Source organism: Enhydra lutris, unplaced genomic scaffold (assembly GCF_002288905.1).
Source record: "Enhydra lutris kenyoni isolate GAN:26980312 unplaced genomic scaffold, ASM228890v2 scaffoldscaffold73, whole genome shotgun sequence".
NCBI classification, from domain to species: Eukaryota; Metazoa; Chordata; class Mammalia; order Carnivora; family Mustelidae; genus Enhydra; species Enhydra lutris.
Window position 1 is genome coordinate 2,463,651 of NW_019154157.1, and position 25,889 is coordinate 2,489,539.

The following is a 25,889-nucleotide window of genomic DNA, read 5'->3' on the forward strand; positions in this document are numbered from 1 at the left end:
GATATGGCCATCATTCTTCCCTTTGATGGGCAGAGAAACTAAGGCTTTGAAGGACTCAGCCAAAGTCACAAAGTGACTTGGAGCAAAGCCACGATCCCAAATGTTGCAGCCCTTTTCCTAAGCCACACTCCTTCACCCCGCCCTGCAACTGAGAATCCGCAGAGCCCAGCCTTCCAGGTTTATATCTCAGAATACCTAGCCTTGACCTTTCAGAGTTCCTCTCCAAGTCAAAGCTCAAACTGGCAAAGTAAGTTACAAGAGGGATCCAGGAAGGGGACACAGCCCAGCGCGCCTTGGGTTTGGGTCACACATTCTGTCCTGGCCTCCAGGGCCCTCTGCCGTGGAGCTGGTGACGTGATGAGCCGACAGCCTCACCTGTGTCAGAGTCTGGCGCTTATGCCCCCAGGTACACAAGCAGGTTAACATCTAAATGGTAACAAAGCATAAGCCTTATGAATCTGATCATTACAGAGGGAAGTGCTATTATGTCTGTTAGTTGCCAAGAAAGCAATTAGTAATCAAGGTACTTGCCCTGGCAGGAAAATGAGGCTTAAACCATCTTAATGGTAAGATTATATCAAATGCAGACAGTGACCTTTTGTCTACTTTTTTAGTCAGTGACTCTGACCTACTAATCCTCTTATAATGACCACCTCCCAATGCAAACACATCTTAGAATGCCTATTTTCTACTGAAATAAGGGAGCCATCTTTTGGCCAGCTCCTGGGCTTAGCAGGCGGGCAGAAGGTCATAAAGGAAGAGCTGGAGTCAGGATAGATGCAACCTGTCATCCCACTGTGAAAATCCAACTCGATTTCTCTGAGAACAGCATCAGTCTCTTCCGATTCTGCACGTACATTCTAACTTGCCGGTGACCCATTTACCCTGAGCCTCTTTCAGCCAGCACCGATTTACAGGAGTCCCCTGGGGACAAAGCTGCTGCCATCTGCATGGGTCACAGGGTCACATCTAAATCCAAATCGCCACCATCCCCTACAGAACAGATACCGTCGCTTTGCTAAGTTCCCTTGTGCTGGCTCTTGCTTTTGCTAATTGAGAGCTAACTCCAGTTCATGCCCCACTCTCTACCCTGCAGGGCCTCCTGGCAAGGCCAAAGCAATGGGAGTCTCCATCCTTCCACGACCTCCGGAGCCACGCCACGCCCTGCTTCTTTGTGAAGGGCCAGAATTTTCTCCCAGCTGAGGGATGTTAACTTCCTCTTTGGTTTCTTCAAACTCTGACTAAAGTGCTTTGTGCTCAGCTGGAAGCACGGGCGTTCCCCCCTTTCTCGGCCACTGCATCCCTATTTCTAATTCCTTTATACCTTCCTGGACACTGGAGAGAGCTCCCTTAAATAAACCACATTCCGAACCACTGTTCATTTCTCAGGTGTGATAATGGTACTTAGGTTATGTTAAATTTTTAAGAACGAATCCTTACTCTTTTAAAGGCACATCCTGAAATATTAACAAATGGAATGACTTAAGGTCTGCAATTGGCTTCAAAATGGTGGGGGAAGAGACCTGAGGTGCAGAGACAAGGATGGGGTGATAACTGAGTGACGGGTATGTGTGTGGATTCCTAAGACTCTTCTGTCCACTTCTCTTTAGGTCTTAAATTTTCCACAACAAAAAGGCTTTACAAAAGTCCCATCCCCAGGGTTTTGGGGCATCCTTGAGTCCACCTGTCCCACCTGAGCTTTACCTGCATCCTTTTCAACTGGCACTTGTTTACTAAGCAACTACTACACTCAAGGTGTTGCCAAAAGCTGCAGAGTCAAAGTGACCGGCTCTACCTGTGAGGAGCCCTCAGGAGGCTGTCCTGGCCTGCACGGTCCTGTCCTTTATTTTAATGAAGTCCCCAAAGCTTCGTTTCTCAAATTGGGCACTGGCTTTTCTCTCTCCCACAGCAGGGTGGGCAGTCAGGGCCTCCCCTTCCTTGGCCACATGCGATGGAGTGAGCCCAGCTTCCTGTCCTGGCATCCCTGATGGGGTACCAGCTCCCTCCGTTCTTCTGTCATCCCTACTGAGTGAGGTGGCCCAGGTGTGGGTCAGGGCGGACGAGAGTTTCAGAGAAAGAGAAGCCGATCCATCCACTCGTTGGTGGGTTTGGGTGAGGCCAACCCCTCTGTCCCACAACTTGCTGACAAAGGACCAAGGGCCAGGACACGTCCCGCCTCCCATCAGGATAAGAAGCATAGACAAAAGCACTGAGACCACGAGGGGCTCCAGGCCTGGATACCTGGACGTGGGAGACTGCCTCACCCAGAGAGCTCCAAGCCAGAAACTGACCTCCTTTCCAAACGAAGCACAGATGTGTTGATTCGGTCAGAAGTCTGTGTGGCATTCTCAAGGAAGCCTGAATTCACAGCCAAAGTGGGGAAGGAATACCCACCTTGAGCTGCTTGCCTATCAAGGAGCAACTCTCTGGCTACCGTGAAATGTTCATCCTGGGGCGGCCATAGAAACCGAAGGCAATCCTGCAGTCAGCAATATGCTTCACCACTGTCAAGGTCAACAGCCAATAATTCACACCCATATCCCCACTCTGACAGTTCAGGTGAGGACCGCGATGACGAGAGTCTGATTAGTAAAGGGTATATCACTCCCAATGCAGACCCAAGGCCTCTTGTCAGGAAAAAAAAAGGCTGTGCCTATACCTGGAAGCCAGGGGCCAAGAACTCAGATACGAATGCACCTGATGCTCACCCTAACGGCCTCTTTTGTCTCTCTATATCCAGTGCATTAAATAATTACACGGGAGTAAATTAGAATTAAATCCCCATTCAATGGAAACCATGAAATTTAGAAATGGGGGAAGCCAGCCCGCTGTGGCAAGGAATCCATAGAGTCTGAACAGATGACATTTTTTAACCTGAGATCCACGGGGGGCCAGCATGAACCCTGTATGGAACACCTATTAAAAGTGGGGTCCCCGGGCACCACATGACCATCACGTCAGAATCTTGGTGGTCCTCCCCTAAGACTTTTTAATGTGCTCATCCCAGGGGACTTCATGCCCACCTACCAGAGTCAAAGAGAAGTTATTCAGGGTTTTCTTTTGTGTGTGTATTGTTGAACCAATGCCAGTCGATATTTTACTAACTTAATAAGCTCACAAGAGACCTCATTACACCTTCTGGCCAGCTAGGCAGATGGGATCTTCCTCTTTGGGACTGAGGGATCTGAGAGCTAATAGCTTGAGCGGGCTGCCTTTTCCCTTTGTGCTGAGAAGGGCACAGCCCTGTCCCCACCTAGCCTCTAGGGACTGAAGACAGAGGAGGTGGCCACAGAAGAGCCCACTATGGATTCAGTACGCGCAGGCATTCTCCGAGCGCTAAGGGACAACTCCCCCACAACATGTAAGGAACTCCACATTTCGGGAAGCCATGCCTTCAAATGGGAAGAGAAGAGCATTGAGTGGACCAAGGAGAGACATGCATTTCTCCAGGGTCCTTGCATCTCCAGGCACAAAGGCAGCAGGTATTCCAGGAGCTGTTTACAGAACCAGAACAAATCCACCTTCCCCAGGAATTTATTTCCAGCTCTGGGAACCACAGCCAACAGGGACAGAGGGAAAGCCTTTGAAGTCCTACCTTTTAGAGGATTTTCATTTTGGAGCAATTGGATGGCAGGCTGCCCAGATGTTCTGTAGGGTCAACCCCTAGGGCCACCGGCCACCCAAAACCCCCTGACCCCCTGCTCAAATGCCAGACTTGGTTGTTCTAAGGGCAGAATCTGGGCTGCCTGGGATAATTCGGAGCACAGGGCTGTGATGTCAGAATAGGGCTATGACATCAATGTGAGAGTAGGCCAGTCTGGGGAAGCAGGGCAGAAGATAGGGAGGTCCTAAAGGCCAGGATCAGTCCCCCTGCAAGTAAGGCCGACAGAGAGAGGTGCCTGGCTCTGCGTTCTTCTTATAGCCTCTCAGAGCCCCACTGGGATGTAGACCCGCAGAGCTCCTGAAAATGATTCACTAGTACTGAGAGGTAAGTTGCAGGCCCGCCAACCTGCCTCTGCTTCCTTAAGATTTTAGGAGCAAAGAAAATGAACAACCATCCTCTAGCTCCCCCTTGTGTCAAGTGAAAAAATACGCTCTATTTTCTGACTGGGAGGTTCAACCTTGGGCCCTACCCAGGGAGTCAGGAGGACAGCTCCCAAGCGGGCTGATGGTCAAGATCCCCCAGGATACAGTCAAATACAGAGAGATAAAATGCAGGACAATCTTTACATTTGAACTCCAGATACGTAATAAATAAATTTTGGTATATGTCTGCCCTATTACATGGGACATACTGATATTAAAACATTATTTGCTATATACTTGAAGTTCACATTAAACTGGGTGACCTGTATTTCTATTTGCAAAATCTGGCACTTGTACCTAAGGAGGTTTTTTTTTGTTGTTGTTGTTTAATGCAGGTGCCCTCCCCCCCACCCCGCCCCACCCCATCCAGTATTGCTCCCATTCATTCAGATTTATCAGGGCAGGGAGACCTGGGAACCTGTATTACTTTAAAGCTGCTATAAAGCTAAAGATGGCTATTATCAATAATTACAGCTAATTGTTCTTGAGCATTTTCAAACCAAGTGCTAAATTATTTCTCATGCATTCTCTAAGTTAATCTTAGAGGTTAGTACCTCTAAGAGGTGGGTCTGTTATTAAGCCCACGTTAACAGAGGAGAGAATGAGGCAAAAGACAGCAAGCAACTTGCCCAAGGTCACACAGCAGGTATGGTTTGAACCCAGGGAAGCTTGCTTCCACTGGGCTAGAAATCTTTGAACTGCAAGGACCCTGACAAATGGGAATCTGAGGCTCTGGGAAGTCCATATTCACACTAAGCACTAGCTACTGGGCACAAGGAGCTACGCCAAGATGCAGAGAGCAAGCCCCTAGCTCAGGCAAGGGGCTGGCTCAGGGAAGTTTCCAGAATGGCTCCCTCCTGGAAGGAGAAGAAGACCTAAGGAAAAAAAGGGTGTGGGAAAGGGGTGGGTCCTTGGGAAGAGGGGTTGCAGGTAAGAGGTTCAGTGTGCCTTGGCAGAAGGACAGTGTGCTATGAGGAGAGGGGAAGCCGGGTAGATCTGGAGGGCAGGGGAAAGCCCAAGAAGGAATGTGAGTCAAAATTGCCTTTTGTTTTCAAATTAACTTCAGCAAATTTTACTTTCTTGTTGTACAGTCCTATGCATTTTAACACATGTATAGCTTCACAGCACACCTCCACTGGGACATAGAGCAGCTTCATCACCCTCAAAACACTCCCTCATGCTGTAATTTTGTACCACACCCTCATGCCTGGCAATCACTGATCTGGCCTTCATCTCTACAGTTTTTGCCTTTTCCAGAATGTTAGATAAATGGAGTCATACGACTTTTCGAGAACTGCTTCTTTCACTTGGCATAATCCCTTTGAGGTTCATCCAAGTTGTTGTATGTATGGGTCACTCATTCATTGTCATTGCTGAGTGGTTCTCCATTGTGTTGTGGACCAGTTTGCTCAGTTGGTGACACTTGGTTAGTTTCCAGTACTTTGCCATTAAGAGCAATGCTGCAGGGGTGCCTGGGTGGCTCAGTTGGTTAAGCCTCTGCCTTCAGCTTAGGTCATGATCCTGGAGTCCTGGGATCGAGCCCCGCATCAGGCTCCCTGATCCTCAGGAAGCCTGCTTCTCCCTCTCCTTCTGCTGCTCCTCACTACTTGTGTTCTCCCTCTGTCTCTGTCAAATAAATAAATAAAATCTTAAAAAAAAAAAAAAAGACCAATGCTGCTCTGAACATTTGGGTGCAGGCTGTTGTGTGAACTTGTTTCTATTTCTCTGGGATAAATGTGCACAGGTGTGACTGCTGGGTCATGTGATCCCTGCATGTTTAGTATTGTCAGAAACTGCCGAACTATTTCCAGGGTAGCTGCGCCATTTTATGTTCCCACCAGCCGTGTATAGGACAGATCCTTGCTAGCATTTGGTATCATCACTATTTTTTATTTCAGCTATTCTAATAAGTGTGTAGTAATATCTCATAATGATCTTAATTTGCATTTCTCTAATAGCTAATGATAATGATCACCTTTTCATGTACTTATTTGCAGCCTGTATTTTCCCTTCAGTGAATTATCTGTTTGTGTTTCTTTCCCCATTTATATTTAGATTGTCTTTTTATTGTTGAGTTTTTACATTTCATTATATAATTTGCAAATATTTTCTCCCAGCCTGTACTTTGCCTTTTCATCCTTTTGATAGGGTCTTTTGCAATGCCAAAGTCTTCAAATTTTAAGTCCCAGTTTATTAATGTTTTCTCTTATGGAGTGTGCTTCCCATATCTTAGACATGTCTTAGAACTCTTCATCTAGCGCTAGGTCCCAAAAGTATCCTATATTTTCTTCTAAAAGTTTTATAGTTTTACATTTAAATCCGTGCTCCATTTTGAATTAATTTTTGTATACCATTTGATGCTTAGGTTGAAATGGTTTGTTGGTTTGTTTGTTTGTTTGTTTGTTTGTCTATGGACGTCCAAAGACTCCAGCATCAAGGTACTTTGTCAAAAAGTCAGTTTGGTGTATCTGTGTTTATTTTTCGTTATTCTGTTAAATTGATTTATAGGCCTCTGTTCCTCCACCAACATCATGTAGCCTTTATTACTCTAGCTATATAGTAAGTCTTAGCATCAAGTAAAGTGATTTCTTCCACTTCATTCTTTTTCAAAACTGCTTTAGCCGTTCAAGTTCCTTTGTGTTTCTATATAAAATTTAGAGTAAGCTATAAAATATCTTGCTAAGATTTTGATTAAACATGTAGATAAATTCTGGGAAAACTGACATCTTTATTATGTTGAGTCTCTCGGTCCATGGACATGGTATGTCTCTCCATTTCTTTAGATAGTGAATTTCTTTTCATCAACATTTTGTAATTTTTAGCATACAGATCCTGTATGAAGTTTGTTAGATTTATATTGAAGTATTTCATTTTGAAGAAGCAGAGTAAAAGCTTCACATTCTTTATTAAATTCAATTTATCAATTTTCTTCATTAATGGATTATGCTTTTGATGTCATATTTAAGAACTCTTTTTTTAACCTTGGGTCACAAAAGTATTCTATGTTTTCTTCTAAAGGTGTTATAGTTTTGTGTTTTATATTTTGAGTTAGCTTTTGCCAGCACAACACTATCTTCATTACAGCTTCTTCATAATGTCTTAACTTTGGATAATTACTCCAACTTTATCCCTTTTTTTCAAAATTGTTTTAGCTATTCTAGTTCATTTGTCTTTCCATATAAATTTATAATAAGTTTGTATACATTGAAAAAAATGTCTTGCTACAGGATTTTTATTGGAATTGCATTAAATCCACTGATCAGTTTGAAAGAACTGACATCCTTACTCTGTTGAGTCTTCTGATCCATGGTCTTTTATCTGAACTTTATAGTTTTCAATATACAGATACTATATAAGTTTTGTGATATTTATACTTAAGATTTCATGGGGGTACTTTACAAATATATTTTTTTAAATTTTGTTTTCTCAAGGCTCACTGCAGGCACATACAAATACGATTGGTCTTTGGGACGTCTGGGTAGCTCAGTTGGTTGAGTGTCTGCCTTCAGCTCAGGTCATGGTCCTCAGGTTCTGGGATGGAGTACCTCGTCGGGTTCCCCACTCAGTGGAGAGTCTTCTCTCCCTCTGCCCCCCTCCCACTCATACTCACTCTCTCTCTCAAGTTTGTTTGTTTTTGGTTTTTTTTAAAGAAATATGACTGGTCTTTGTGTGTATTGATCTTGTATCCTGTAACTTTGCTAAACTCACTTATTCTGAGAGTCAATTTCATAGGGTCTTCTACATAGTCATCATGTCATTTGCCAATAGGGATAAGTTTTTGTTTCTTCCTTTCTAATCTGAATGCCTTTGGTTTCTTTTTCTTGCGTTATTATGCTGTCTAGGACTTCCAGTATGAGGATGAATATGAGTTGTGAGAATGGACTTCCTTGCCTTGTTGATGATCCTAGGTGTCTTTCACCACTATAGTTGCTCTTAAACAAGTGGAAAAATTCCTTCACTTGGAAGAATTCCCAGTTTTCTGAACGTTTGTATTTGTTTATATATTTTTAATTTTTTTTAAGATTTACTTATTTGACTGAGAGAGTACAAGCAGGGGGAGCAGCAGAGGGAGAAGCAGGCTCCCCGGAGCAAGGGGCCCAATGTGGGGCTCGATGTGGGGCTCAATGTGGGCCTTGATCCCAGGACTCTGGGATCGTGACCAGAGCCAAAGGCAGATACTTAACCAACTGAACCACCCAGGCATGTCTGCTGAACGTTTTTACCATGAATGATACTGAATTTTTTTCAAGTGTTTTTTCTGCATCAATTAACATGATCATGTAGTTTTTATTTAGACCATTAATAACGGTGATTCCACTGATTGCTTTTCAAATACTGAACGTACATTGCACAGCTAGTTTGAATCCCACTTGATCATGGTGTATTGTCCTACTTATATATTGCTGTATTCAAACTACTAATAGTTAGTTGAGGACTCTTTCATCTATGCTCATGAGAAATATTGGTCTCAAGTTTTCTCTTCTTGTACTAGCTTTGTTCTGTTTGATATCAGGGGAATGCACTGGGAAGTGTTTCTTCATTTTTTATTTTCTGGAAGAGGTTGTGTGCAAATGGTGTTATTACTTCTTCAAATGTTTGGTAGAATTCACCAATGAAATCACCTGAGCCTGAATATTTCTTCTTCTTTTCTCTTTTTTTTTTTCTTTGAAGGGTTTTAAACAAAGAATGCAATTTCTTTAATGATATAGGATTACTCAGGTTATATACTTGATCTTCGGTGCATTTTGGAGTTTATGACTTTTGAAGAATCCGTTTATTTCATCTAAGTTGTCAGAATTGTGGGTAGAGTTACTTGTAGTATTCCCTTATTATTATTTAATGTCCATGGAATTTATACTGCTAATTGCTTCTTTCATTCCTTCATTTCATTCCTGATGTAGGTACTTTGATATTTTCATTTTAGCAGGCAATTGACCTAGTTGGGTTCAAGCCACAAGTTCTGACCAACTTTCTCCTGGTGATGGTTTCATTACCAGTTCCCTTTCCAATGCCTTTGCAGTGCTACTTGAATTTCTCCCTCGTATGTGCCAGTCAGTGGCCATTGGGACCTTGAAGTTCATGTGGCTTTTAGTTCAGTTCTCCAAGTATGCAGTTTAGGATCTGATTCATGCACGTGCAGCTTGGACATGAACCTAGAAGTTCATAAACAACTTTACAGGGTCACTTTCCCAAGCTCCTCTCTGCAATATCTTGGTATTTTCCAGTTCCCAAGGGCTCCTTCTTTCTGTCCTCTGGTCCAAGACTGGGGCTTTATTTACTTATCTCCACTGCCCATTTCCCATCCTTACACACACATCTGGGGCCAAGTGGGTGGGAAGAGAAAGAGAATAATGCAACAGGGGTTCTCACTCACCCTCTTGGGACCACAGCTCTTTCTCCTGGAGGGGAGGGTTTCCCTCAAAGCTTTAAGCACCTGCAGCCCCTCACGGCTACTATCATTGCCAGGAGAACTTCCTGCTCCTTGGGCCTGAACAAGAAGGCTTGTCCTGGAGCTCTCTCTGCCTGCTCTCTCATGGGTCTCCCCCAAGTCCAGACTGGAAGGAAAGAAGTTGTAAACTTACCACCTGTTCATTGTTACTTCAGATTATGGTCTTCCCCACTCTACTTGTGGCTATTTAATTTCCAGGATGCTTACATAGCTGCCCCACGTGTTCTGTGCAGGTTTTCTAGATGCACAAAGTGAAGTGCTCTCACTTCATCCTCCCAAGGACTAGAATCAAGCTGAATTGCCATTAGAAGACTCACTCTGGCTGTTGAGGAGTCTCTAATGGGAGACTTTGGAGTCCTGAATCTGGGAGGCCATACAGATGAAGGGCAACAGGCAGACGCAAGACTGCTTGGGGCTGGGACTCACAGGATTACATGACAGCTGAACGTGAGAGATGAGGGAGGGCAGGACACTTGGGTTTACAACTGGTCCCACTTCTGCATCTGGAAGGTCACCTAAGACTATGACGAGGGTGATTTTGAGGCAGTGGGCAGTGGGTCAGGAGGAACAGGGGATACAGGAGACAGGAGAATAGCAGTGGAACCAGGTCCCACTGGAGTCACACAGGGGCGGATGCCCGGAGGTGGCTAAGTCAGAGGTGGTCCAGAAGGTTGAGTTTGTTGTTCTATGGAATGAGAAGGAGGCAAGGTGCTTTGCTGGGGTAGTGAGGGTATGTAGAGTGGCAAGGACTTCAAGAGCCACTGGAAGATGGGAAAGTAAGCTGTCAGGGGACCCACACTGGGGGGACAGACACTGATAAAGGCCCAGCAGAAGCCCTAGGTTTGAGGGTGTGCTGATCTATGTGGTTGAGAGAGGTTGCCCCCAGAACTTGGCTGTGTGTCATACGTACCCTGGCTCAGTGAAGGGGCCCTACCTCCTGCCTAAAGGCAGAATGTGCGGAACTGAAGGGTCATTACCAAAAGAGCGACAGCCTCCCTACTGTCAACTGAGCAGCCATCACACTCCAGTTGCTGAGCTGAGCTGTTTGTAATATGATTTAATTTATTCCTCTCGACAACCTTAAGAGGTCTTTATCAATAAACACACTTTCAGGGTAAGGAAACAGAGGCACAGAGTGGTCAAGCGACTTAGCTGAAGTAACCCAGCTAGTGAATGGCACAGCTGGGATTCAAGCCCAGGGCTGTCTGGTTCCCAGCCTGCCCCATGGGTTGGTGGAGGACGTGTGGGTGTGGGAAGCCGGACAATCAGGCGAGGGAGGAAGACCCCTCTCAGTAGCGATTGGGGGACAGATACTGGGCCCAGTCAAGCAGGGGAGAATAAGAAAAGGGAAGGCAGCTGCTAGAGGAGGAGCCAGAAGTCTAGAAGTATACTGAGAAGGTAGCTGCTGTGGCAGCCAAAAAGGGGTCAGACTCTGACTTCAAATCACTGAGCCAGAGCCCCAGGGTCCAGAGGCAGCTCTGTGGGGAAGGCAGACGGGATCTGTGATACCAAGGCACAGCTGAAGATGCAAGGGTGTGCCAACCAGAGGACAAGACCCTAGAACTTGAGGACAAGCTCCACAGCTGAGGGCCCTTGTGAACCTGAGGGCTGAGATGATGGTAAGCAATCCCAGCAGGGGCACCAAGATGCCAAGATTTGGATGAATGAGCGGGGAGGAGGCAAATGCTGGAGGTGGGCATGACCCTAGCCTGGTCACTTGCCCCTCTCCGGGGACTACCTAGATGTAAATTCATTCTCCTGATTGTGTTCTTCTCCCCAAAGGTACCACATTCTGACGACTCCACAGGGACCTTTCTAAAAAGACAAGTGAGGGGCACCTCGGTGGCTCAGCCTCTGGGCGTCTGCCTTCAGCTCAGGTCGTGCTCCTGACCAGGGTCCTGGGATCGACTCACGCATCGGGCTCTCTGCTCTGCGGGAAATTTGCTTCTCCCTCTCCCACTCCCCTGTTTGTTTTCCTGCTCTCACTGTGTCTCTCTCTGTCAAATAAAGAAATAAAATCTAAATTAATTAATTAATTAAATAAAAAGACAAGCGAGTGAGCAAAGGCAGACATGCAAGCCGCCCCAGCACGCATAGCACAACCTCAGAAGGGCTTTCATCCAGCCACCAGATGGCAGCTGCAGACATCAGATAAAGCCTTCCATTGTCAAACGAGGCCCACATTTCAGAAGCTGCTGAAAGAGTAAGTCATCCAGTCCCGGGGCCGCTTGTCTCCTTATCAGAATATCAGAAGACTCCATGTACTTCCTCACACAGATTCGTCTAACAACACAAGAGGAAAATCTTGTAAATCTGAGATGAAGGAAAGACTGTCCTGAAAGGCTGGTGGCCTCTGCTCTTTCTGGTGACATGAGTCCCTGCCCATCTCCAACTCCGCTGGAAGTTCCCCTGATGAGCTTCCCCAGACTTCACCTGAGGCCCCAGAGACCAGCCTCCTAGAGCTCTGTGCTCTGGCTGTTCTCGGGCTCCCCGGGCCTGGCACACTGCCTGGAGCAGAAAGCATGACCATTCAGTGGCTGTGGTTTACACAGGTGTAGACGTTGTCTCCAGTGTTCCACGGCAGCTGGGCAGAGGCTCACGGGAGGACACAAGCAGGATGATCACAGCTTGGATTTGGCAGGTCGGTTGTGCTAAAAGGTCAAGAAGCCAAGAAGGGCCTGGCAAGGTAGGGGCCACAGGAGACCCATGGGGAAGGCTGCACAGTGGGAGGCTGGATGGACAGAAAAAAACAGAGGACAAGGGCCTTCAGGAGCTTGAAGACAGATGTGGGGACGATCAGTGATGGGGGGAACAAGACGTGGTTAGCAATGGCAATACATCAGTGGAAGACTTCCTAGAGGTGGGAAGCGACAGAGGGGACAGCCTTAGGAGATGAACAAAGACAATGCCAGAACTTGCTCTGGGCTGGACAGGTCATCTAGACCCTCCCCCCACCACTCCTCCAGTGAAGTGGCAGGAGGTCAGAGGTGAGCAGCGGGAGCCCTGCAGAACAGCTCCAGGTAAAAGAGTCAGCCATACCTGGGGCTGGTGAGCACCAGAGTCAGACTTCCATGAGGGAGGCTGAAAGAGAGCTTCCAAGAAAGAACTAAGGACAGGGGAAGGGGAGCAGGTCAGGGTGTGAGTGAGGAGCAGGGGGGGAAGTCTAGGGAGGGAGGAGCCACGTGGCCTAGAGTCCACGAGGGGCAGGGGTCAAAGTACACCATCATGGTGGACCCCACATCCATGCCTGCTGTTGCTCTCAGTTCCAGTGAGAATGTTCTTGAATGGCCCTGTCCCATAATCCCTCCTTCCACTGTTCTGTTGTGGAAGGCCCCTCAACCTGCCCCGTCTGATGGGGGTGCTCAGCCTGCACCCCCATCCCATGTCCTCTGCCCCCTCCTTGTGGGAGTACTGGCCTGAGGTGGGTGGCTGCTGGGTCCACCGCCAGGTCCCTTTTCCCACATTGGGTTCTGGGTAGGTGTCCCTGTGTCCTTGGCCTCAAGGACACCTCAGGCGTAGCTCATCTCTTCCTCGGAAGGGTCAGGGGCACCGAGCAGCCTACTCTCAATCCCCACCAGAGAGCTCCTCCAAGGCTGGGTCCAGGCCTGGGCCTGTTCATCTCTGAGTTCCCCATACACGGCTCAGTCCCCGGGACACAGGATACGAATCAAGAGCCCTTGGTGACAAATGCATGCACTTTACTCTTTTAAGGAACATTTCGGCTTCAAGCAACCTCACATTGCTGGACTGCTTGCTTGCTTTCACAGACAGAAAAGGAGCCTGGTGTCAACAATAAAAAGCACCATAAACAGAGGGAGCATTAACTGAACAAACAACATCTAGGGAGTCTGAGCTCCCGTTGTGTACTTGGAGAAGCCCGACCAATTTTTGGCTGAAGTCCATTTTCTTAGTGATTATTTACAAAAAGGTTAAAAGAAAAATCTTTTTTCCCCCACGTAGTGGAAAGAAAGAGTCGACAACTACGTCAGTGTCATTTTTGTAAGGGCTCTGTGGTTCTGATCTCTTGAGGCCTGTTCAACATGACATAATTCAGTGTAATGAATAAGGATAAGTAAACTCAAACAAGGAACCCCAAACACATAGGCAGGAGGAAATCTGGGGGTCTTCACTAAGCAAAACAGGGAATACAATTGACTGGAGAAAAGATTATTGGGTTATAGGGATTTGACAGGACATGGTGCCTCACTGCTTTCAAATCCTTATCATTTGAAATAATGTGTAAGCAATTCCCTTCCCTTTGAAGGGGTGCAGGCAAATCACCCCTTCCCGGGGATGAGCCCAATGGCAGCTGTTAAGCAAACCCCTTCTCAAAGGGGTCAAAATAACTAAAGTCCTCAAACCATTAGATACAAGGTCCTTGGGCCAAAAGTAGGTCCTTCTGCTGTGTGGGGGCTTCTGCTGCTGACCGAAGGGGCTTGGGCCTCCTGGGACAGGCAGAGGGATTCTGTGCTCTGGCTGCTGAACCAGTCAGCCCTTCTGGCTACTGTCCTCCCTCCAAGAGCCCTGTGCCCCCAGCCACATGGAGGCCCTAGCTCCAGATCTTGCCAAGGCCACCCCTACCAGATTGATCTCCAACCTCCCCTTGGGGACTGCTGGGCTGAGGGAGGACGCAGCCAGAATGCACACAGCGTCCCCAGCCACAGAGAACCCCCAGGGTCCCTGAATACATCCATTCCTTTGCTCCAGCCATTCCCATCCCCACTGCCTGGACAGTCTTCCTTCTTCCCTGCACCCCCCACCTCTATCTCCATATTTCAAACCCTTCCTGTCCCTCAAAAACCCACTTCAGCTCTCAGCTCCTATAAGTAGCCTTCCCTGACGTTGTTCCCCTCTCCCACCCACCCCAGCAGTGACAGCCTCCTACCTTACACTGGGCTAATTCACCTGCAAATCTCTCTAACCTCAGTGGGAACTGTCACGCCTCGTTCGTGCAGTTTGAGTTCATGTAGGACTATGCCATTTGAATGACGTTCGTTCCCTCTGAAAGGTTAATATACAAGAGCACATACTGTGCAGAGGTCTACTGGGGGTGATTTTTTAATCTAATAAAAACTACTGTGGCTTGGAGAGAGGTGGTTCCTTCTTTTGGCCATTTCAGACAACGAGCAAGTTAAGGCCACAAATATAAAACTGGAAAGCTCAAAAGGCCAAGTTTCAGGTGTCCAAGGGACAAGAGAGCAGGGACAGACACGGGCTGCTGAGGGCTGGGCTCCAAGAATGTGTCCAGGTCCTGGGCTTGGCAGAAGGCCCAGAGCTGGGGCAGAGCCACTGTCCCAGCACCCAGAGTCCTGGTTGACACAGAACCTCCCCCAAGATGACCGTGACTTGTCCCTCTCCACCCACCAGTGTCATGTCCCCAGCTGAGGGGAGAGCAGCTCCCAGCTCCCAGGGATGCAGCCCTCTGCCGCTGCTGTGCTGCATTTCAGGGAAATACGTGTCGGTTGGAGGTAGGTCGTTTTAAGAGTGGAAGCATTTCTTCCCTTCATTGTTCAAACACCCTGGGTGCTTGACCTTCTGCGGATGATTCTGTCCTATCATCTGCTATGAGCTGTGGGCAGGATGATTTATGAGTGCTGGGCCGCACTCCCTGACCACAGTGCTGGGATGAATGGAATTGGTCACCCACAGCACTACACACTTCCCATATATTATCCTGTAATGCTCCTGGTTCCTGAGCAGGGGTGCTGAAGATGAGGAATCTGGAGCTTGAGAAATATCCATTCATTCGACTGAGGCCCCAGAGCTGTCTGGAGCTCAGTGAGAAGCCTCACTAACCATCCATTTTGTAGGTAAAGAGACAGAGATCCCAAGAGACACAGTGACTTGTCCAAGGTCAGAACTGACCCTCTTCGGCTCAGCACCTGGCCCATAGTAACAAAGAACATTCTACCAATTTGGAAAGTGAATGGCAAAAGAAACACAGTTAGCTCAGAAGGACAACCATAGATTCTTGAAGGACCCTTGGGACCTCCACCCCCAGCCCAGCTCTCTGCTGGAACCTTCCATCAGGTCCCTACCATCTCCCTCCCTTTTGGAGTATGCTGGTTTGTTTCTTAGCCTCAGAAGAAATCAGTCTCATCTTTTCCATTGCTGGTTCTGCTGTGTCTCCCAATGCCACAAAAAAAGAAGAAGAAAAGCCCAAAACAAAAAAACCAGATCTGCATTCTCATTTACATGCTCTGACCCTTCAAACTTTCAATATGAGCCGGCTCTGCCTGGTCTTCCTTTCTCCACATTAAATGTCATGAGTTCCCTCATCTGCTCCAGTGGTGACAGACACAGAGAAACCACGACACCCCAAGCCTCCTCTCCAAGGACAATTCAAAGCATGGACAAGGGTGTCCTGGTGGCTGTGCACGCTAACCCCACAACAAACCCTCACTATACCGACCCCAATGCCAAGTCTAGGGCTGGGCCCAGAGGTCACCATGGAAATAAGACAACACAGGATCTCTCTGCCCTGGAGGAACTAAGGTTTTATGAAAGAGATGGCAGTAAGTAACTAAATAAGCCAGTCCGCTAATGAGGGCTGATCACAGGGAAGAAAATAAGGATGCTACCATGGAGCTGTTTTAAGAGAAGCACCAGACAAGCCAAGAGTAGGAACAGGTGTGTTCTAGGCAGAGAGGAGATGCCAGCAAGTACAAAGGTCCTGAGGCAGAAGCTGAAGATGGTGAGCAGGGAGAGAGTGAAGGAAGAAGGCCATAGATTGTCATGCAAGTTAAGGAACTTGGATTTTACCCTGAGAGCACTGGCGAGCCACCTGAGATGGTGTGTGTGTGTGTGTGTGTCTGTGTGTGTGTGTGTGTGTGTGTGAGTGTGTGTGTGTTTTTAAATACTCATAAAATTTAACATGTTAACCATTTTAAGTGTATAATTCAGTGCTATTCAGTACATTCACAATGCACAACCATCATCTCTACCTCCCCAACACTTTTGTGACCCAAAAAGAAACCCTGTACCCACTAAGGAGACACTTCTCATCCTCTCTCCCCCCAACTCCTGGCAACCACTCCTTTGCTTTCAGTCTCTCTGGATTTGCCTGGTCTGGACATTTCATATACATAGAATCATATAACGTGGTCTTCTGTATCTGGCCTCTTTTACAAAATGTGTTTTCAAGGTTCATCCATGGAAGAACATGTATCAGTACTTCATTCCTTTTTGTTGCTCAGTAATATTCCACTGTGTGGCTGTACCACATCCGTTCATCCATTCATCTCATGGTGGACATTAGGGCTGGGTTCACCTTTTGGCTCCTGTGGATAATGGATGCTATGAACATTCCTGTAAAAGTTTTTGTTTGAACACCTGCTTTCAATTCTTTGAGGTGTATACCACAGAGTGGATTTGCTAGGGTCCTATGAGTGATTATATGTTTAACTTAATGAGAAAGCCCTAAAACATTTTCCACAGCAGCTGCACCATTTTACCTTCCTACTGGCAATGTTTGCGGATTCTAATCTTCCACATCCCTATCAACACTTACTTTCTTTTGTTGTCATATCTTCATTTTTGTTTTGATAGTCGCCATCCTAATGGGTATGAAGTGGTGTCTTGTGGTTCTGACTGTCATTTTCTTAATGACTAACAATGCTGATTATCTTTTCACATGTTTATTAGCCATTCAGATATCTTATTTGAAGAAATACCTATTCAAATACTCTATCCATTTATTTCCTGGATTCTAGACTCATCTAAAACTTGTCTTGCAAATATTCTCTCCAATTCTGTGGATTGTCTTTTCTCTTTCTTGGTAAGCATCCTTAGATGTGCAAAAGTTTAAAATTTTGATAAAGTCTAATTCATGTATTTTTTGTCTTTGGCTGCTTGTGCTTTTGGTGTCATATCTAAAACTCCATTGCCAAACTCAAGGTCATCAATTTTTACTTCCTTTTTTTTTTTCTTAGAGCATTATGGTTTTAACTCTTACATTTAGGTCTTTGATGCATTTGACTTTTAAAAAAATATTTTATTTATTTGACTGAGAGATCACAAGCAGGCAGAGAGGCAGGCAGAGAGAGGGGAGGAAGCAGGCTCTCTGCTGAGCAGAGAGCAGAGAGCTTGTTTTTCTATTCTCTATTTCATTTATCTCATTTATCTCTCTGCTGAGCAGAGAGCCTGATGCGGGGCTCGATCCCAGGACCCCAGGATCATGACCTGAGCCGAAGGCAGAGGCTTAACCCACTGAGCCACCCAGGTGCCCCTCTTTGACGCATTTGAGTAAGTTTTTGTATATGGTGTCAGGTAGAGGTCCAACTTCATTATTTTACATGTGGACACCCAGTCTTCTCAGCATCTTTTGTGGAAGAGACTATCCTTTCCCTATTGAATGACATTGGTACCCTTGTTGAAAATCCATTGCCCATATTTCTAGACTCTCAATTTTATTTCATTGATCTTCAAGTCTATCCTTAGGTCAGTACCACACTGTTTTGACTGTTGTAGTTTTTTCCTTAAAGATTTATTTATTTTTTTTTTAGAGAGAGAACATGCTGAGGGAGGGGGCAGAGGGAAAGGGAGAGAGAAACTCAAGCAGACTCTGTGCTGAGTGTGGAGCCTGATGTGGGGCTCAATCTCACAATTCTGAGATCTTGTGACGCTGGATGACCACCGGAGCCAAAACCAAGAGTTGGACGCTTAACTGACTGTGCCACCCAGGTGCCCCTTTTGATTGTTGTAGCTTTATAGTAAGTTTTGAATTGGAAAGAGTTCTTTAACTTTGTCTTCTTTTTCAAGATTGTTTTGGCTATTTTAGGTTCTCTGGGATGGTTTTTTCTACTTCCAAGAAAAAAGGCCATTGGAATTTTGATATGGATTTTACTGAATCTATACATTGCTTTGGGCAGTACTGCCATCTTAATAATATTAAGTCTTCCAATTCATGAACATGTCATTCCATTTACTTAGGTCTTCTTTAATTTCTTCTTCAATTTTTTTAATTTAGTTTTCAGTGAATATCTCATCTTTTTGGTTAAATTTATTCCTCAGTATTTTATGATCTGTAAGTTTGTTGACTGGGTGCCCTAGAGCTTTGCTGAATTTGTGTATTAGCTTTAATAGTTGTGTGTGTGTGTGTGTGTGTGTGTGTGTGTGTGTGTGTGTGTGTATTCTTGGGGATTTTCTATACATAGGACTGTGTCATCTGCTAATAGGAAGTTTTACTGCTTCCTTTTCAATTTTTCTTTTTATTTCCTTTTCTTATCTAGAACTTCTAGTACAATGGAGAAGAGCCATGGTGAAAATAGGTATCCTTGTCTTGTTCCTGATCTTAGGGGAAAACATTCAGTTTTTTACCATTGAATATGATGTTAGTTGTGGGTTTTTCATAAATGCCCTTTATCATGTTCAGGAAGTTACCTCCTAGTCTGACTTTGCTGATGTTTTTATCATGAAAGGGTGTTGGATTTTGTCAAATCCTTTTTCTGCAACAGTTGAGATGATCATGTGAGGGTTTTTTTCCTTCAGTCAATGTAATGTATTGTACTGATTGGTTTCTTACATTGAACTGCCCTTGAATTCCTGGAATAAATTCCACTTGGACATGGTGTATAATCCTTTTGATATGCTGTTGGATTTGGTTTGCTCATATTGTGTTGAGGAGTTTTACATCTACTATTCATAAGGGGTAATGGTTTATCGTTTTCTTCTCTTGTGATGTCTTTGCTTGGCTTTGGTATAGGGCCAGGCTCACAGAGTAAGTTAGAAAGTGTTTCCCTCCTCTTCATTTTTTGGAAGTTTGAGAAGTATTGGTATTAATTCTTCTTTAAATATTTAGTAGAATTCACCAGTGAAACCATCTGGTCCTGGACTTTTCTTTGTTGGAAAATTTTTGAGGACTGATTCAATCTCTTTACTTACTATTTTCTATTTCTTCTTTAGTTGGTTTTGGTAACCTGTGTGTTTTTAAGAATTTGTCCATTTCATCTACTTTGTCTAATTTGTTGGCATACAATTGCTCATAGTATTGTTTTGTAATCCTTCTCTTTCTGTGAGGTCAGTATGTCCTTATAATGAAAATGTCCTCATTTTCATTTCTGATTTTAGTAATTTGAGTTTTTTCTCTTTTTTTCCTAATCAGTCTAGTGAAAGGTATGCAATTTTTTTTTTAAAGATTTTATTTATTTATTTGACAGAGATCACAAGTAGGCAGAGAAGCAGGCAGAGAAGCAGGCAGAGAGAGATAGGAGGAAGCAGACTCTCCGCTGAGCAGAGAGCCAGATGCGGAGCTCAATCCCAGGACCCTGGGATCACGACCTGAGCCGAAGGCAGAGGCTCTAACCCACTGAGCCACCCAGGCACCCCGAAAGGTATGCAAATTTTGATGATTGTTTCAAAAACCAACTTTCAGGGGAACCCTCCTAAACTATTGGTGGGAAAGCAAGCTGGTGCAGCCACTCTGGAAAAGAGCATGGAGGTTCCTCAAAAAGTTGAAAATAGAGCTACCCTACGACCCAGCAATCACACTACTGGGTATTTACCCTAAAGACACAAATGCAGTGATTTGAAGGGGCATGTGCACCCGAATGTTTATAGCAGCAATGTCCACAATAGCCAAACTATGGAAAGAACCTAGATGTCCATCAACAGATGAACGGATAAAGAAGATGTGATATATACATACAATGGAATACTATGCAGCCATCAAAAGAAATGAAATCTTGCATTTGCAGCAACGTGGATAGAACTACAGGGTATTATGCTGAGTGAAATAAGTCAATCAGAGAAAGACAATTATCATATGATCTCCCTGATATGAAGAATTTGAGAGGCAATGTGGGGGTTGTGGGGGTTAGGGAAGGAAAAAATGAAACAAGATGGGATCAGGAGGGAAACACACCATAAGAGACTCTTAATCTCACAAAACAAACTGAGGGTTGCTGGGGGGAGGGGGGAGGGAGAGGGTGGTTGGGTTATGGACTTTGGGGAGCATATGTGCTATGGTGAGTGCTGTGAAATGTGTAAAATTGGCAATTCACAGACCTGCACCCCTGGGGCTAATAATACATTACATGTTAATAAAAAATTTTAAAAAACAACTTTCGGTTTCACTGATTTTTCTCTACTGTTTTTCTGTTCTCTATTTCATTTATCTCAACTCTGGTATTTATTTCCTTCCTTCTCCTAGCTTTGGCTTAGTTTGTTCTTAATCCAGTTCCTTTAGATGGAAGGTTTGGTTATTGATTTGAGATTTTCTGTCTTTTTAAAATGTGTATTTGAGTGCTCACTTCGGCAGCACATACACTAAAATGTATATTTGATAGCTATAAATTTCCCTCTGAGCACTGCTTTTGCTGTATCCCCTAAAATTTTGGTATGTTGTGTTTTCATTTTCATTCATCTCTGCGTGTTTTCTAATTTCCCTTGTGATTTCATCTTTGAATCATGTTGTTCAAGAGAGTTTTGTTTAATTTCTACATATTTGTGAATTTTCTCGTGTTTCTTCTGTAATTGATCTCTAGCTTCATTTCACTATAGTTTGAAAAGACACTTCTATGATTTCAATCTTCTTAAATCTATTGAGACTTGCTCTGTGGCCTGACATTTAGTGTATTGTGGAGAATTTTTTGCATGCACTTGAGAAGAACGTATGTCTTCTGCTTTGTTGGGTGAGTGTTCTGTGCATGTCTTTAAGTCTAGTTGGTTTGTAGCATCCAAGAGTTGTAAGCAGTGCAGTTATATGATTAAATTCCTATTTTTTAATATGTCATTCTGCCTGCGGTTTGGAGAACTGACTGGAGAGGAAGAGACTGCTGCCCACCTCCAGGTGAGAAGGGATGGTGCCTGGACTCGGGGATGGCAGAAAAGCTAGAGTAGCAGATGTTTTCAAGCAAGTAGAGGCAGGAAGTAGGCTTCCTGCTAGATGAGAGATGGTCCACAGTCTAAAAGGAATAGATGGGTCCTGGGATGACCTGCAGGGAATCTACCTGGAGTGCCCTTGACCTAGCTTGGTCACGACCAGCCAGAGTCAAGGAGAACCACACCAGACTGCCTTCCCTCCTTCAGGATTACCTGAAACTGACTCCATGTGAAAATCACAACTCTCCAACATCAGCCTGAGAATGGTGGGAGAAGGGTGTTGCCTTGCAGAGAATGCTACCACAAGACTTATTTTTTAGGAAATAATCAACCTTTCTATAAAAAGCACAGTACCTTCCTGAAGACTTCTCCTTCACATACATTAGTTCATTTATGTTTCAAAATACCCAAAGGAGAGGAATCCTACCATTTCTCATCAACATATAGCAAGTGCTATCTTAAACTGTACCTAAATATTTGTCCTTTATCCTTAGCTGGGAGGCTAACCCCTGGGGAACAAAAGACATATACTGTGTTGCCAGCCCCTGACTATGCCAAGGGGTATGAAATTAAGGAAGGTGAGCCTGAGGTAACTCCCTCTGGGATCCCAACCTCTCCTAGAAGAAGTCCAGGCTTAGCAATTTCTAGCACTCCCAGCTGAGTTAACAAGCAGTCACCACAGTGGCTTTCCAAAGACCTCCGAACAGAAAGCATGAGTGCTACTTGGGGTCTCAGCATAGCCTTTGCCTAAGATGGCCCCAACATCCTCCTTCACTGGGAAATGGCGTGGTACCCGGGGGACCCCTTGCCAAGCTCAGCATCATTGTTGACACACCAGAGTCACATGAATGCTGACCCCAAGGAACAGTCACCAGGGGCCTGGGGGGTGGAGGGTGGAATCCATGCTCCAAATGTGTGAGACCAAAAGAGAAGATCAGACATGTTCAATGACCTTCCATGTACACTGGGAAGCTAGTACTGGGAGAGACCCCACCACAACAAGCCTAGGGATGGGGCATGGTGACTGATATCACAGCCCCTCTCACCCTGCTTTATGCTAGAGCTCCTTCCCCATGACTCACTGTCTCCCTAACCAGCCTGTGTGATAGAACAGAGGCTGTGACTCGTTCTCACCTGGAGCCCTGCCTCCCTAAAAGAAGCCCATACACATCTAAGGAAACACACACCATTTTGCATTAACTTAGAAGAATCACAGCTTCCCAATCTCTCCTCATTGTGTGTGTAGACCTAGTTTTCACTCATCTGAAACATGTGCTATCACTCTCGGTAAACAAGGCTGTGGAAAGCAGAAGTTCCCGCACCTGCTCCAAAGGGATCTGATAGCACAACCCCTATGGAAGGCAGCTTGACAATCTCTCAGAATTACAAAGACACACTCGTGTTGGCCCGGCAACCCCACCCCCTGGAACGGATACTTCATTTATACTTCTGCAAATGTGAAATGGAAATGCAAGGTTACTCACTGCAGCACAGTGTGTCATAACAAGATAAACAACTTAAGTGTTCAACAACAGGCTTTGGATTCAGTAAACTATGATACATCCATGTAACCAAGGGCTAGACTATTGTAAAAACGAGGAGGAAGGGCGCCTGGGTGGCTCAGTGGGCTCAGGTCATGATCCCAGGGTCCTGGGATCGAGTCCCGCATCGGGCTCTCTGCTTGGCGTAGAGCCTGCTTCCTCCACTCTCTCTGCCTGCCTCTCTGCCTACTTGTGATCTCTCTCTGTCTTATAAATAAATAAAATCTTAAAAAAAAAAAAAAACGAGGAGGAAGCTTCTTATGTGCTGATAGGGGAAAAAAATTCCAAGATCTATTGCTAAATGGAAAGAAAGCAAGGTGGAAGACTGCATTTAGTTTAAAATAAGAACCAATTTTGGGGCACGTGGGTGGCTCGGTTAAATGACTGCCTTCGGCTCAGGTCATGATCCTGGATCCCAGGATCGAGTCCCACATTGGGCTCCCTGCTCTCATGCTCTCTCTCTCTCATTCTCTCTCTCTCTCAAATAAATAAAATCTTTTTTTTTTTTTTTTTAAGATTTTATTTGTCAGAGAGAGAGAGAGAGAGAGAGAGATCACAAGTAGGCCGAGAGGCAGGCAGAGGCAGAGGGAGAAGCAGGTTCCCTGCTGAGCAAGGAGCCCGATGCGGGACTCGATCCCAGGATGCTGGGATCATGACCTGAGCCGAAGGCAGCCGCTTAACCAACTGAGCCACCCAGGCGTCCCTCAAATAAATAAAATCTTAAAAAAATAAAATAAAATAAGTACCAATTTTAATATATACGTAAAAGACACAAGGTAGCTCTGGTTGCCTCCCAGGGGAATCACAGGGTGGGAGGTCAAGGGCAGGCTTTATTGCATGGACTTTTGCAACTGTTGACTTGTGAATCAGATAAAGACACTGCTGCATATGAAGAAAGTGACCACATGAAAGTAAACACTTACATGTCTTGCTCCGGATATCTGAGCTGGCCTTCCACCCAAGCACAGGCAGCAGCTCTGGCTAAACGATTTTTCAATCTCTGTAACGGGCCTGGTGAAAAGTCTGGCCCCAGACCCAGGTGCACGATCCTGCACTCCCACCCCTGCTCTGCCTCTGGCTCTCACGCACCATAGCATCTGAAGGGTCTGCTCAAGTCCAGGAACCAGACTTGTCCAAAGAAAGACACACACAGCCCTGCTCACCACAAATATTTCTGTCCCAAGAACCGCCAGCCAACCTTGACCACCTGAGCCTCTCCTTGCTGAGGATACGTGGAACTAAAGAGGAAGGGTGAACGCATAGCTCCGCCTTCCAGGGTTGGTCTGGACTGGCCTGGGTCTCCTGGTCACCACCACCCCCAAACACTTTTAATGCCCACTTCTCTCCAGACCCACGGCCCTGCGTGTATACCCGCTCACCAAGTGCTCACTACCTGAGTGGCTGCTCATCATGCGGACAGCCTTAGCCTTGGCCAGTTCCAGGGCGGTGATCCACTGCTGCCGCTCCACCTCCGAGCTGGCCTTGAGGTGGTAGGTCCTTGCCCCACTGGTCAGCACGATACCGCAAGAGTCCTCCGTGTCAAAGTGCGCGGTGGACAGGTTGATGGTGCCGCGGCAGGTGTGAGCCATTTCCCCCTGATTTCTGTAGGATGCAAGAGAAGGAATGGAGTGAGGCTCCCAAACTAAATAGCTCTAGACTGAAGAAAGCCTCAGGGCAAATCCTCAGAATCTCAGACCTTTGGCACTGGGGGAGACCCTGGAGTCGGAGCTGGATGGGACTGACTGGAAGAGGCTCGGCTGGGTGGAGATGGCAGAGGGAGGAAAGGCTTGCATCAGGGCCAACTGCAGGGGATGCCTGCGGTGCACTGAGCCCTTGCAGACACCAGGAAATGGAGAAGGGTGACCCTCTAGTGTCCTGCGAGGCAGAGTAGTCCTCTAACTCCACTCTAGCCTCCTCCCACCTGTAGTCTCAGAACCACAGAGTTGGAGCAGGGGATATTCTGCCACTGAAAATGAGATTAGGGACCTGGAACCTCAGGAAATGAACTTGGAAGCACCCACTAGCTGGAGTGAGTTGGAAACAGGAGCAAGCTGGGAACTGCAATGGCTGGCCTAATGCAGTGTGACCTCATGATGGGGACTGAGCCTTTCTTGGTTATAAGATTGTAGAGCTAATGGTACCAAATTAAGGGGAAGCTGAGGTGACCAAAGTGTGGGACATTTCCAGCTGTGACCAGTGTCTGAAAACAGAGAGCAACCATCATGACTGGATCTGCTTAACTCACCCCTTCAAACACTCAAAGGAAATTCAGCACCCTCATGATGTCCCAGATCTCCTTCCACAGAGAGGGTTGGAAAAGGAGGAGCCATTGGTCAGCATGTAACACTGCCAACAACAGGAGCTCATTCGGTAATTCTGTGGCCCTTTGATGCTCCTTCATTCCCCCTGGCCATTCCTCATCTGTCACTTTCTTGGTTCTTCTACCAGTCCTATTTTCTTAAAGATTTACTTATTCATTTTTAGAGAGTGAGAGCATATACACAAGTGAGTTGCAGGTGGGGCAGGGGGAGAGGGAGAAGAGAATCTCAAGGCGGCTTCCTGCTGAGCACGGAGCCCAACAAAGGGGCTGCCCATGGAGCTCGATGCCAGGCTCCATCTCACAACTCTGAGATCATGTCCTTAGCCAAAATCAAGAGTCAACTGCTTAACCCATTGAGGCGCCCCTCTTCTACCAGTTCTAAAGTCAAATGAAGTGACACTCAGTAAGACATTCGGCTTTCATGTGAATAGCAGTCGCCTTTCCCGATTCCCTCCTGCTTTGGTTGCATTCCCTAGAGAAGATGACATAGTTTATATCTGAGGAGAGGTCCAGCTCAAAGGTGCTGACATCTTCCACTTGAAGGAGAACCCTTCTAATTTACAAAACTAGAAAACTGGGCATGCCTATTGGAAGCTTGCCCTTTTGGGTTCAAGGACTTTTAGGTTAGACCTATTCACGTGTTAAACAGTCTAGTAATTAACCAAAAATGCCA

At 45.8% G+C, this 25,889-nt stretch overlaps 1 protein-coding gene across 2 annotated transcripts in view; it reads right to left on the minus strand.

Moving 5' to 3' along the window:
- The window catches only part of LOC111160054 (oxysterol binding protein 2), a 158,690-nt gene that overhangs the window by 102,130 nt on the left and 30,671 nt on the right, over window positions 1-25,889 (minus strand). For both annotated transcript variants that reach the window (XM_022522859.1, XM_022522860.1), the window contains exon 2: window positions 24,290-24,498. In XM_022522859.1, the coding sequence (XP_022378567.1) occupies window positions 24,290-24,498 (209 nt within the window). The remainder of the gene's footprint in view (window positions 1-24,289; window positions 24,499-25,889) is intronic.